A 14565-nucleotide genomic window follows, 5' to 3' on the forward strand; every position below is an offset into this window, starting at 1 on the left:
TCAAAGGGGAGGATGTTCAAAACTGGGGGGGAAAGGATGGAAGTGAGGGAAAGGAGCCAAAAAGGGGGAAAAGGACCCCAAATAGGGGAAGAGTGACCCAAAATGGGGGGAGGACCCAAATGACAGAGAAAGGATCCAAAATAGGGAGGAAAAGACGCAAAAGACCGGGAAAGGATCCAAAACAGGGGGAAACGTCCAAAGTGGGGGGAAAGGACCCAAAATCAGAGGACAAAAGGTGTCACGGGAATGAAGCTCTTCCTGCACTTGGGGTGCTCGCAGGGCTGCCCTTAGTGCAGGGTTTGTTGGTGTCTGCTCAAGATAGAGCTCTGACAGAAGCTCTTCCCACACTCAGAACACTCGTAGGGCCTCTCCCCGGTGTGGATGCACCAGTGGCTGATGAGAGCAGCGTTCTGCTTGAAGCCCTTCCTGCAGTCAGGGCAGCAGAAGGGCCTCTCATCTGTGTGAAGCTGCTGGTGCAGGAGGAAAAAGGAGCTGGTCTGAAACCTCTTCATGCATTAAACACACTCATAGGGCCTCTCCCCAGTGTGGATCGTCTGGTGGTCAATCAGGTGGGACTTTGACATGAAGCTCTTCCCACACCGCCCACATTTGTAGGGCTGTTCCAGCCCTGTGTGGACTTCCATGTGGTGGGTCAGGTGGCACCTCCTCTGGTAGCTGTTCCCACATTCCCCACACTCAAAAGGCCGTTCCCCAGGGTGGTTTCTCTGGTGGATGGTCAGTTCAGAGCTCGTCCTGAAGCTCTTCCCACACTCTGCACACTCGTAGGGCCATTCCCCCGTGTGGGTCCTCAGGTGGGCAGTCAGGGTGGAGTTCTGGGTGAAGCTCTTTCCACACTCAGGACACTCGTAGGGCCTCTCCCCGCTGTGATGCGCAGGCAGTGATGAGGCCAGAGTTGTACCTGAAGCCTTTTGCACAATGGGGGCAGCAGAACGGCCTCTCACCTTTGTGACTCTGCTGATGCCTGACAAGACAGTAACTCATATGAAACCTCTTCCTGCATTTATCACACTTGTAGGGACGTTCCTCTGTGTGGATTCTCATGTGGCGGACCAGGGAGGATCTCAGGGAGAAGCTCTTCCCACATTCTGAGCACTTGAGAGACTTCTCCCCATCCTGGAGCTGCTCATGGACCCCCAGCTCTGAGCTCCAGCTCCCTCCCGGGCCCAGGGTGGGTCTTTCCTCCGCAGATCCCCATGATCTGCGTTTGCAGACCCTCCTCGTGAGAGATCTATGGGGCTTTTCTTTCCCTTTTGATGCATGTGCTGTTGAGCTGCACAAAACAACTTCCACAACGTTCTCCTGTGGGGATTTGTCCTCCCTGGTCTCTGGCTTTAGCTCCTTCTCTGGGGAAGGAAGGACAAGGAGAGGATGGGATTTGCCTCTGTGTCACAGGGAAGGACAAGGAGATCCCCCCAGTGCATCCCCAGCAGGACAGCTTTGGCAGCAGGGTTGTCCTGCAGCCGGGGGCCGTGCTGGGCTGGAACATGGAGCAGGACAGAGGGGGAAAGGGGCACTGACTTCCTCCTCACCTGCCTGGGGCTCCGGGGACATCTTCCTCCTCACGGCCATCTTCCTTCTTCATGGGGCCAAGGTTTGTGAATGGGAAATCCTGTTTTGGGGGAAAACAAGGGCTGAACGCATTGGGTTTGATGGTCCCGCTGCCCAAGAGCAGCTGGAGAAGTCAGCGCCCCTTTCAGCCTCGGGGGGCCCGGAGCCCGCTCATCCCCAGCCTCCCGCATCCCTCCAGGCAGCCGGTTTGTCCCCCAGCTCCGGGATGGCCCCTCTGCGCTCTCCCCTCTCCGGGGCTCCCGAGCTCCCCCCGGCTCTCCCGGGCATCCCCCAGCCCGAGATCGCCCCTGTGCCCACCGGTACCGGGCGAACGTGAGACTGTTCCCTCCACGGCAAATTCACAGTTCGGGTTTGAGGTCCTGCAAGAGTCAAACATCCCCTGCCCCACGAAAAAACCCTCCCGGAGACCCCCCGATGGATCTGGTGCGAGCTCCCCCATCCCGCTCCCCTGCGGCTGCTGGAGGGGGCGATGCAGCCCGAGCTGGGGGAGCTTCGGCGTGAGCGGCGGGGGAAGGCGGCGGGGAAACCAACGTGGTTCTGCCGCTCCTCTTCCTTCCGCTCCTCCTCTTACTCCTCATCTGTTCCTCCTCTTCCTCCCGCTTTTCTTTCACTCCTAGCCCGGCCCGGGCAATGCTGACACCCAAAAGCAGCCGCGCTCTGCCCTGGGCGGGTTCCGAAACAGCAGAACAGTGAAACTGGGGAGTGAAACTGGGAGCACCGGGAAAGATCCTGAGAGCCGCGGGAAGGAATTAGGAGCACTTTCCCTGCGAGTCCCGCTCTTACTGGGAGCACTGGGAGAGAACTGGGAGGAAACAGCGCCCAGAGGCGGCTGCAGCCAGCGGAGCCACCACAGAAAGCGTGGTTATGAGGAGAGCACACTGGGATTGGTGGGTGGGAGCAGCGCGGGGTTTGCTCGGTTATGTGAGGGCCGGAGGGGCTGCAGCGATGGCAGCGGGGTCCGGTGAGAGTGGACAGGGAACGGGAATGGGGACCGGGAAGAGGAATGGGAATGGGGACATAATTGGAAATGGCATCCGGAACTGGAATGGCACAGATAATGGCGACAGGGACCAGGAATTGGAATATGGATATGGGACAGGGAATATTGAAATAGAAATATGGGAACAGGAGCGGGTCCGTGAATAAGAGAAGGGGAACAGAGACTTGGAATATGGGACAGGGAATGGGATTCAGGCTGGGATGGGAGCGGAACGGTACCAGGGTGACATGGGAATGGGTGGGTGAGACGGGAGTGACAGCAGGGAGAGGGGGATCCTGGACAGGGGACACTGGCAACCAGGACAGAGGGACATGGAGACGGGGACAGTTCCAGGGCAGGGGGTCCTGGATCAGCTGCCTCACAACTTTCGCCAGGGTCTCCCAGCACTTCTGCAGCTACTGGGCCTGTTCTGCCCAAAGCTCTGAGCAACCTTTAAATCCCTCCCAGGAACCCTCACCTCCCTCAAACCCAGCATGCCCCCCATCCCCTAGGAGATCCCCCCCATGTCCCCATCAATGGCTTATTTCAATGTCTTTATTTTTACCCCAGTTTTGGGTGTTTTGAAGGGACAAAGAGAAATGAAAGGAAAATCCAGGCCATGGGGTGCCAGGAGGATGTGAAGCCCACAGACCAGTGATTACCAAGATGGATCACTGGCACCAGGGATTGCCCGGGCTCTGCCCAGCGAGGGTCACTGGGGATCAGCCAGGGTGGATCCCTCTGTGGGGGATGGTGCTCGAGCAGTGCAGGAAGCTCTTCCTGCACTCAGGGCACTCACGGGGCTGTCCTTAGTGATGGCTCCGTTGGTGTCTGGCCAAGTTACCGCTCTGAGAGAAGCTCTTCCCACACTCAGAACACTCATAGGGCCTCTCCCCGGTGTGGATGCGCTGGTGCTTGACGAGGGTGCAGTTGTGCTGAAAGCCCTTCCCACAGTCGGGGCATCGGAAGGGCCTCTCATCTGTGTGAATGCGCTGGTGCAGCAGGAGATGGGAGCTGGTCTGAAACCTCTTCCTGCATTTATCACACTCGTAGGGCCTCTCCCCAGTGTGGCTCCTCCGGTGGATGACGAGGGTGCAGTTGTACCTGAAGCCCTTCCCGCAGTCGGGGCAGCGGAAGGGCCTCTCCTCTGTGTGAGTGCGCTGGTGCTTGATGAGATTGGACTTGGTGTAAAACATCTTCCTGCATTTATCACACTCGTAGGGACCTTCCCCCATGTGGCTCCTCTGGTGTTTGATCAGGTCAGGACGCTTGCAGAAGCTCTTCCCACACTCGGGACACTTGTAGGGCTGTTCCCCTGTGTTTCTCCTCTGGTGTCTGCTCAGTTCGTAGCTCCTTCTGAAGCTCTTCCCACACTGCCCACACTCGTAGGGCCGTTCCCCTGAGTGGATTACCATGTGGATGATCAGGCCGGAGCTATGGCTGAAGCTCTTCCCACACACCCCACACGTATAGGGCCTCTCCCCTGTGTGGCTCCTCTGGTGTTTGATCAGGTCAGGACGGTTGTAGAAGCTCTTCCCACACTGGGGACACTCATGGGGCCGTTCTCCTGTGTGGATCCTCCGGTGTCTGCTCAGTTCTGAGTTCCTCTTGAAGCTCTTCCCACACTGCCCACACTCATAGGGCCGTTCCCCAGTGTGGATTCTGCAGTGGATGATCAGGGAGGATCTCTTACTAAAGCTCTTCCCACATTCTGAGCACTTGTGGGGCTTCTCCCCATCCTGAACCTGCTCATGGACCCCCAGCTCCGAGCTCCGGTCACCTCCCAGGCCCAGGTTGGGTCTTTCCTCCTCAGATCCTCGTGATCTGCGTTTGCAGCCCCTCCTCATGCGGGATCTCTGGGGCTTTTCTTCCCCATTGGATTCCTGTGCTGTGGAGCTGCACAATATGGCCTCTTCCACGAGGTTCTGCTGTGGGGATTTGTCCTCCCTGCTCTCCATCCTCAGCTCCAGATCTGGGGGAGGAAGGACAAGGAGAGAATGGGATTTGCCTCCATGCCACAGGGAAGGACAAGGAGATCCCCCCAGTGCATCCCCAGCAGGACAGCTTTGGCAGCAGGGTTGTCCTGCAGCCGGGGGCCGTGCTGGGCTGGGACATGGAGCAGGACAGAGGGGCAAAGGGGCACTGACTTCCTCCTCACCTGCCTGGGGCTCCGGGGACATCTTCCTCACGGCCTCCTTCTTTTTCTTCCTGCCAAGGTTTGGGAATAACGAATCCTGGTCTGGGGGGAAAACAAGGCTTACTGAATTGGCTTTGATGGTGCCGCTGCCCAAGAGCAGCTGGAGAAGTCAGCGCCCCTTTCAGCCTCGGGGGGCCCGGAGCCCGCTCATCCCCAGCCTCCCGCACCCCTCCAGGCAGCCGGTTGGTCCCCCGGCTCCGGGATCGCCCCTCTGCGCTCTCCCCTCTCCGGGGCTCCCGCGTTCCCCCCGGCTCTCCCGCGTATCCCCAAAATCCGTGATTGCGGCTGTGCCCGCCGGTACCGGGCGATCGCCACGTGGGACCCCCCCCAAGATCCCTGCAGGGGCATTTCCGGCCCAGGTTTGGCGTCCCGCAAGATCCAGACATACCCTGCCTCGCAAAAAAAACATCCCGGAGACCCCTCCGATGGATTTGGGGCGAGCTCCCCCAGCCCGCTCACCTGCGGGTTCCGGCGGAGAGGGCGATGCTGGCGGATCCGGGGGAGCGGCGGGCTGAGCGGGGAAACCGCGGGCTGTTGGTGCTGCTCTTCCTCCTCCTCCTCCTCCTCCTCCTCTGTCCCTCCTCTTCCTCCTACTCCTCCTCCGCTCCCAGCCCGGCCTGGGCAATGCAGACCCCCAAAAGCAGCCGCGCTCTGCCCTGGGCGGGTTTCACAGCGGGCCCGTCCCGCGCGGCACTGGGAGCGATCCTGGGAGCACCGACAGCGATCCTGAGATCAGCGGGAAGGAACTGGGAGCGCTTTCCCTGCCGGTGCCGCTCTTACTGGGAGTACTGGGAGGGAACTGGGAGCAAACAGCGCCCGGAGGTGGCTGCAGCCGGCGGTGGGCGGGGCCAAACTGCAGGGAGTGGTTATGGAAATACGGGAGCGATCGCGCGCTGGGATTGGTGGGCGGGAGCAGCGCGCGGTTTGCTCGGTTATGTGAGGGCCGGGGGAGCCGGAGCGATGGCGGCTGCGTCCGGTGCGAGGGGACAGGGAGCGGGAATGGGGACAGGGAGCGGGAATGGGGCTGGGGAATGAGAATGAGAATGGGGACAGGGACCGCTGATGGGGACAGGGAATGGAGATAGGGACCGGGAATGGGGACAGGGACCGGAGATGGGGATGGGAATGGGGACAGGGACCGGGGATGGGGACAGGGACTGTGAATAAGACCTGGGATGGGAATATGGGAACGGGACAGGGAACATGGAAAGAGCAACCACAGAGAGAATATGGGCTGGGGATTGGTGCTCCAAAGTGTCCCAGTGAAAGCCAGCAGGGGCTGTGAGCTCTGCAGCTGGGCCTCCCCTGCGCTGCTGCGGCCCAGGGCCCAAAGGCGGGAGCTGTAGCCTCGCTCCTGTCTTAAGAACAGGAGCCTCCTCCAGGCCCATGGCCCCTGCATGGCCCCAGTGTGAGGGAGGGCTCTGAGGCACAGCGGCTGCTGGCAAGAGGGGCTGCTCCGGCCAGCTGGGGGCCTCTGAGAAATGCCCAAAGCCTTGTGCTCTCTGCAGCTGGCCAAGGACAGCAGCCGGGCTGAACGGTTCGTGTGGCACAGCCAGCCCGAGCTCTGCAGCCCTCAGGGCCCCATGGGAGAGGCGGCCCTTAGGAATGGGACCGGGAGTACGGGACTGGGACCAATACTGGGATCAGGAATGGATACAGGGACAGGAAATATGGGACTGGGGATAAGGACATGAATGAGGACAGGAACCAGGAATATGGGAGAGGGACCTGGAATGGGACCAGGAATGGGAATATGGGAACAGGACAGGGAATACGGGAATGGAAATCTCAGAGGAGCATTGGGACCAGGAATAGGAGCAGGACAGGGAATGTGGGACAGGAACAGGAATTGAGACCAGGAGTGGGATTCACGCTGGGATGGGTGCACAACGTGTCCCAGAACAGGGTGACATGGGAACGGGAGGGAGTGAGGGGGGTGAAAACAGGAATAGAGGGATCCTGCACAGGGGACACCAGGAACTGAGACAGGGGGACATGGGGACAGTCCTGGGCCAGGGGCTCCTTGATCAGCTGCCCCAGAACCTCCACGGGGGTCTCCCAGTGCAGCTGGAGCTGCTAGGCCTGGGGTGCCCAAAGGCCCGAGCAACCCCCAAGTCCCTCCCAGGAAACCTCACCTCCCTCTAATCCAGCATCCCCCACATCCCCTGCAAGATTCCCCCATGTCCCCATCCTTGCCTTAGTTCAACATCTTTATTTTTACCCAGTTTTTGGGTTTTTTGAAAGGACAAAGAGAAATTAAAAGACAATCAAGGGTACAGGGAGCCAGGATGAATTGGAGCCCCCCAGGCAGGTGTCTTCCCAAAATGGATCACCAGCACCAAGGATCACCGGGGCTCTGCCCACCTCGGGTCACTGGGGATCATCCAGTGTGGACTGTCCCATGGGGGATGGAGCTGGAGCAGTGCATGGAGCTCTTCCCGCACTCAGGGCACTCACAGGGCTGCCCTTAGTGGTGCCTCCATTGGTGTTGGGTCAAGGCTGAGCTCTGGCAGAAGCTCTTCCCACACTTGGGACACTCATGGGCCTGTGACATCACAAGGAGCGGAGATGGATGTCAGGCACCCACCAAAGCTGCTCTCTCACTCCCCTCCAGAGATGGAGAGGAGAGAGAAAATAGAATGAAGTCTTCATGGGTTGAGTTAAGGACTGGGACAGATCACTCAGCAAATGCCATCATGGGCAAAACAGTTCAAAATTAGAGACATTAATTGAATTTATTACTATCAATCAGAGCAGGATAGTGAGAAGTAAAATAAAGCTTTAAAAACACCTTCTGCCCATCCCTCCCTCCCTCCCTGCTCTGCCTCCTCCCTCAGTGGTGCAGGCAGACAGGCAATGGGGGTTCTGCTCAGTTCATTCCTGTTGTTTCTCCTGCTGCTCAAGGAGAGGAGTCGTTCCCCTGCTGCACCATGGGGTCCCTCCTGGAGACACTTCTCCATGAACTTCTCCAAGGTGAGTTCATCTCAGGGACAGCAGCTCTTCACAAACTGCTGCAGCGTGCCTCACTCTCCCATGGACTCACGTGGAAGGACCCTGCTCCTGCGTGGGCTCCTCTCTCCATGGGTTTGCAGGCCTCTGCCTGGTCCCTGCTCCAGCACAGGCTTCTCATGGGTTCACAGCCCCTGCTCAGGCACCCCCTGCTCCAGCACGGGCCCCTCCAGGTGCTGCAGGTGCATCTCTGTTCTCTGTGCCCTCCATGAGCTGCAGGGGCCCAGCTGCCTCCCCAGGGGCTGCCCCAGGGAATCTCAGGGCAATCAGCTCCAGCCCCTGGAGCAGCTCCTGCCCCTTGTCCTGCCCTGCCCTGGGGTGTGCAGAGTTGTTCCTCTCTCACATGTTCTCACCCTGGTCACAGCTACAACTACATGATAACCTATTTTCATAAATCTCTTATCCCAAAGGTGTTACCACCATTTCTAACGGGCCCAACCTTGGCCAGCGGCTGGTCTGTCCTGGAGCTGCCTGGAATTTCCTCTGTGGGACATGGAGGAGCAGCTGCTTCCATCATCCTCTCACAGAAGGTGCTCCTAGAGCCCCCTCTTACCAAAACCTGGCCATGCAATCCTAGTATAAGTATGGTCGGGTTTTATTACCATTATTCATTCTTATTATTGCTATTTTGGATACTTTTGCTCTTAATATTACAGTTACTACTTGTATTTTTTAGTCTTTCTGACTCTATATTAAGAGTGTCTTTAGTAGAACTTGAAACAAGAGTTCTTAATTGCAAGTAGAAGTTATCATTTTTTCAGCCTCTTGCCCTGCCCTGTTCTGTGTCATTGTGGTGTGTGAAGCTGCTGCTGCCAGGGCTCCCCATTTCCCTGGTTTGGGAAATTTGATGGCATTGTTCACATGTCAGAAAGAGAGGGCTTATTCCAATCAAATGCATTGCCTGAACTCTTCTAGTCCCAGCTGTTGGAACCTTGTTTTGTAATGTTGTTGACTTTCCCAGTATCTGTTAATATTTGTGATTTTATGACAAAATGTTCTTGGATGTGATTTTGCAAAATTCTGTAGTCAGCTTTCAGTTTGCTCTGGGATTTCTTAATGGTGTGTCAGAACTGAATGCAGCATTTTGGGTGGTGTGAAAAACAAGTTCACTCTCCTGTGAAAATTTAAAAAGTGTAATAAAGGACAATAGGAGACAGGGACCATAGAGCAAAGGGTATTATGGCCGGGTGCACCTTGGCACTCAGGCAAGACCACCCTGTTACCTTTGGGGATACCCCTTAAATACCTTTTCCATTATATCAGCCTGTTGCATATTCATAGATCCTTATGCATAGTAAACTTTTCCCCAAACTAGTTTACATGTTCCAAGAGTTATTTAGCATGGCTCCTCCTTGGGTTCACCTTTTTAGAGCATGCAGATTCCTTGGTTGTGGATTTAGTCCTTTTTTATCACCTCCAGTTTTTGGGTCTTGGTCCACACTGTCTTCATACGGTGAGTGCTGATATTTGACATACCTGTAGCAGGTGTCCTCATCCTATGTTCATTGGATGTTATCCCATCCAAGCAGGCATTTTAACACAAGCATGGCTATTTCACTTCTATGTCTAAGCTTAATTAACAACAGAAAGAAAAACCATATAACAAAGTTAGTTTAACATTACACATACAAAATCCGTTTTTTATTGGCAAAAGCCATTATTATAATATGCATCTCTAACAGGTGGAAAGCCTTCACTCAGAGCTAGCATTGTCTCAGCAGCAGCTGGTTTTGCACTTGCAAGCAGAGATAACAAAGATTCCATGAGATGAATGTTCCGCCTCGTTGCAGAACCTCCAGTGGTGGCTGGAGCCAGCTGCCCTGGGAGATGCAGGTGGTGCCGGGGCGGGCAGTGGCCGGAGCCCATGGCAGGGGCTGGCCATGGACACTGACCCTGGGCTGAGCTGGGGCTCGGGGCCCTGCAGCGCCGGGCGCTTGGGGCCCGCTCACACTGGGATCCTGCGGGAGCCGGGAGCAGTGAGAGAGCCCGGGCCAAACATCAGCACCCGTGAATCATGATTTAAAAAAAAATTTTTAAAAATTTAGGATTTTAGGTGAGAGTTAGAGCCAGTTCATATTGAAGTTAGATAAACCAACAATATGTTAATGATTATTAGATGCTTAAGCTAAAGCTAATTGTTATATTATGAGCTCATTTGTTGAAGGAAGTGGAGCAAGTGAACCATTATAGGAACATATTGAAACCAGTAGAACAATGCCCAGCACCTGGACTCTGTGTCAATCCATCAGGAAGCAGGGGGCCTTGGATCGTGCCAGAGGGTCACAGAGACCTGACCAAGACCTTCCTGTCTTCTTCCCTGGGACCACTGACCCAATTCAGGACCACCAACCCAATTCAAGAGAAGAAATGTGCACTCATGAAGGACTAATGACCTCATTTTAGTACAAAGTGTTATAAATGAGAAGCTTGACTAGGTCAATATTCAAGCAACAATCAATTTATTAATAATTATGGTAAAGTATGAGCAATACAGTGCTAGGTACAGTGGGGGAAGTTTTCCCTCCAACTGCACACTGATAGTTGAGGCTTACAGCTATTTATAGGGGTACTCATAAGCTTTCTCAGCAGTTTCTATTCCCAATTTTTACTCATCAGCAGTTTCTATTTCCAATTTTTACTCATCGGCAGTTTCTACTTCCAATTTTTATGTCCCAATTCTATACACTGTTGTGATTTAGTTTTTCTCAGGATGTATCCTAAAAAGGAGTATCCCCAGATAATGGTGGTCCGGCTTCTGAAAGAAGAAAAAAATATCCCAGTTGATGGGGTTCCAGTTTCCAGATGTGTGTCCACCTTTTAATTGCAAGGACTATAAATCTCATAACAGTGATGTGCAGCTTCCCTTGGTCGACACTATTAATCATTGAGTTGATGTTCATCTTCCTTTCTCAAGCTGCTTTTCACTGTTTTGTTAAGGCGTGAGATAAGCATGTTTCCTTTTTATATATTCTAAAGCTATGGTTTCAAAGATCCTTACTATAAGCAATATTCTAAAATTATATAATTTATATTTATATAAAATTTATATAAAATTTATATAAAATAATATGTCCTGGTTTAGGGCAAATTTGTTAAAGAATCTGCAAAGGAGGGCCCCTCCAGAAAGCAAACCCACACGGCCCCTCTCCCCAACTGGTTCGGGAAGAATTCCTCGGAGAGAAGTGGGAAGAACCTGTCTATTTAAGGCAGAGCACCCCCCAGCACACAAAATGAACAATACCAGATGACACCGCTCTGAGAAAGATGGCAAAATCAGAAAGTCTCTTTCGGGGGTGGTTGCTCTGTTCTCAGTTCCTCTGGCACTGGGACAGCTGCTGCAGCCAAACGGTGCAAACCCTCAGTGTTCCCAGGTCCCAGTCCGGAGCAAGTTCAAGATGGTTGAAGAAAAGGAGAGGAGAAACAGTCCAGGGAGGAATTTGGACTGTTTAGCTAGAGCTGGCTAATAAGCAGAGGCCAAAGCAGAGCAGAAGCGAGAGCAGAAAGAGAGCAAGCAAAGCAGCAAGCCGAAAGCAAGAAGCGAAAAACAGCCCTATGTACTGCCCATCTCTGTGTCCCTGATAAGAGAAACCCAAACAAAACTTTCACTCTTCAGAGCCGGTTTTAAAGGCACAGAACAGATGAATGGGGATACAAGCATCATAACGTCACCCCAGGACATTCCACCCCTTATCACCATATCATCAACATACTACAACACATCATGCATTATTCATACAAAATTTCCATCTGTTCCCCCAAAATTTACAAGCAATACCCATCATGCCTTCATCACATCCCCACACTGGACCACTGAATCCAGGCCCTATATTACAGAGCTGCAGGATTCCCCCCTTTTACTTTACTCACTTAAAGCTCCATCTATCACTTGCTCAGACCTTCGACACTTACACATTTCCTTCTATCTCATGTCTGTATGGTTTAATGTACAGACAATGGCAGTAACATCCAATAAGCAGCGATATTGCATATCATTCTTACCCCACAATCAGATCTCCCTGAGGTACACATCATGCTGTTCCATCTCTTTGCATTATCCACCATGTGCAACCTGGTCCCTGAGCAAAGACAACCCCACGAATGGGTTTGTCTGTACTCGAGGCAGAATTGATCCACACAGTCTTCCCTAACAAACCTCTGATATATACCACTGGGACTTTGTCTCCTATTACATTCAGGGACTCAGACTGGGCAGGACCTGCTCGGTTGGTGGAACCTCGGGTGTTAACTAACCAGGTGGCCTTTGCTAAATGCTGCTCCCAATTTTTGAAAGATCCCCCACCCAAAGCTTTCAACTGGGTTTTTAGTAGTCCATTGTACCTCTCCACTTTTCTTGCAGCTGGTGCATGGTAGGGGATATGGTACACCCACTCAATGCCATGTTCCCTAGCCCAGGTGTTGATAAGGCTGTTCTTGAAATGAGTCCCATTGTCTGACTCGATCCTCTCAGGGGTACCATGTCTCCACAGGACTTGCTTTCCAAGGCTCAGGATGGTGTTCTGGGCTGTAGCATGAGGCACAGGGTGGGTTTCCAACCATCCAGTGGTGGCTTCCACCATGGTCAGCACGTAGCGCTTGCCCTGGCGTGTCTGGGGCAGTGTGATAGAGTCAATCTGCCAGGCCTCCCCATACTTGTACTTGGACCACCGCCCACCGTACCAGAGGGCTTCACTCGCTTGGCCTGCTTGATGGCAGCACACATCTCACAGTCATGGATAATCTGAGAAATACTGTCCATGGTTAGATCCACCCCTCGGTCTTGTGCCCACTTAGAGGTGGCATTCCTGCCCTGATGGCCTGAGGCATCATGAGCCCATCGAGCAAGGAATAACTCTCCCTTGTATTCCCAATCTAGGTCTATCTTGGACACCCCTATCTTTGCAGCTTGGTCTACCTGCTCATTGTTTTGGTGCTCCTCATTGGCCCTACTCTTGGGTACATGGGCATCTACATGGTGGACTTTCACAAGTAGCCTCCTTACCCTGGTAGCAATGTCTTTCCACTCATCAGCAGCCCAAATTGGTTTCCCTCTACGTTGCCAGTTAGCCTTTTTCCACCTCTCCAGCCATCCCCACAGAGCATTGGCTACCATCCATGAATCAGTGTAGAGATAGAGCTTTGGCCACTTCTCTTTCTCAGCAATGTCTAGGGCCAGTTGAACAGCTTTGAGTTCAGCAAGTTGGCTTGATCCACCTTCTCCTTCGGTAGCTTGTGCAACCTGTCGTGGGGCTCCATACGGCTGCTTTCCACTTCCGGTTCATCCCTACGATGCGACAGGAACCATCAGTGAAAAGAACGTAGTGTGTTTCCTCTGGTGGCAGTTGGTTACAGGGAGGAGCCTCTTCAGCCCGTGTCACAGGTTCTTGTTCCTCTTCATTTGTGACACCAAAATTCTCACCTTTGGGCCAATTTGTAATGACCTCCAAGATTCCAGGGCGATTCAGTTTACCTATACAGGCGCACTGAGTGATGAGAGCAATCCACTTGCTCCATGTAGCACTGGTGGCATGGTGAGTGGAAGGAACCTTGCCTTTGAACATCCACCCCAGCAGTGGTAGTCGGGGTGCCAGGAGGAGTTGTGCTTCAGTGCCTATTACCTCCGAGGCAGCCTGGACTCCTTCATAGGCAGCCAAGATTTCCTTCTCTGTTGGAGTGTAGTTGGCTTCAGACCCTCTGTAGTTTCGACTCCAAAATCCCAGTGGTCGACCCCAAGTCTCCCCAGGCACCTTCTGCCAAAGGCTCCAGGACAAGCCATTGTATCCAGCTGCAGAGTAGAGCATGTTCTTTACCTCTGGTCCTGTCCTGACAGGGCCAAGGTCTACTGCATGAGCAATCTCCTGCTTGATCTGTGCAAAGGCTTGTTGCCGCTCAGGGCCCCACTGGAAATTATTCTTCTTGCGGGTGACCAGGTAAAGAGGGCTCACGATCTGACTGTACTCAGGAATATGCATCCTCCAAAAACCTATGGCACCCAAGAAAGCTTGTGTCTCTTTCTTATTGGTGGGTGGAGACATTGCTGTGATCTTGTTGATGACATCTGTAGGAATCTGACGCCGTCCATCTTGCCACTTCACTCCTAGGAATTGAATCTCATGAGCTGGTCCCTTTACTTTGCTCTTTTTAATGGCGAAACCAGCTCCCAGGAGGATCTGGATGATTTCCTTCCCTTTCTTCAAACACTTCCGCAGCTGTGTTCCCTCACACAATGATGTCATGCATGTACTGCAGATGTTCTGGAGCCTCACCCCTTTCTAGTGCAGTCTGGATCAGTCCATGGCAGATGGTGGGGCTGTGCTTCCACCCCTGGGGCAGTCGGTTCCAGGTGTACTGCACGCCCCTCCATATGAAAGCAAACTGAGGCCTGCATTCTGCTGCCAGAGGAATGGAGAAAAATGCATTGGCAATGTCTATAGTGGCAAAGCACTTCGCTGCCTTGGACCCAAGCTCATACTGGAGCTCTAATATGTCTGGCACAGCAGCACTCAGTGGTGGAGTCACTTCATTCAATGCACGGTAGTCCACAGTCAATCTCCATTCTCCTTCAGATTTTCGCAGGCCAAATGGGGCTGTTGAAGGGTGAGTGGGTCTTGCTGACCACCTCTTGGCTCTCCAGCTCTCGGATCATCTTATGGATGGGGATCACAGCATCTCCAGTGGTTCTATACTGTCGTCGATGCACTATGGAAGTGGCAATTGGCACTCGTTGCTCTTCTCCCGTCAGGCATCCTACTGCAGATGGATTCTCAGACAACCCAGGCAAGGTGTTCAATTG

The 14565-nt window shown here is 53.6% G+C and overlaps 1 protein-coding gene and 1 long non-coding RNA gene across 2 annotated transcripts; one reads left to right on the forward strand and one right to left on the reverse strand.

The window, feature by feature from the left end:
• Positions 1 to 287: 287 nt before the first annotated feature.
• On the reverse strand, positions 288 to 5281 carry LOC132086022 (zinc finger protein 268-like). The gene is given in 5 exon segments (XM_059491483.1): positions 288 to 897; positions 899 to 1134; positions 3385 to 4541; positions 4728 to 4808; positions 5226 to 5281. Coding segments are annotated over 4 exon segments (2025 nt in total). The 5' UTR covers positions 4750 to 4808; positions 5226 to 5281.
• A 2379-nt stretch (positions 5282 to 7660) lies between these two features.
• LOC132086055 (uncharacterized) lies at positions 7661 to 8793 on the forward strand. The gene is made up of 2 exons (XR_009420341.1): positions 7661 to 7739; positions 8186 to 8793. It is a non-coding gene; the product is annotated as an uncharacterized LOC132086055 (long non-coding RNA).
• The last annotated feature ends 5772 nt before the right edge of the window (positions 8794 to 14565 follow it).

Source organism: Ammospiza nelsoni, chromosome 35 (genome assembly GCF_027579445.1).
Source record: "Ammospiza nelsoni isolate bAmmNel1 chromosome 35, bAmmNel1.pri, whole genome shotgun sequence".
Taxonomy (NCBI): Eukaryota; Metazoa; Chordata; class Aves; order Passeriformes; family Passerellidae; genus Ammospiza; species Ammospiza nelsoni.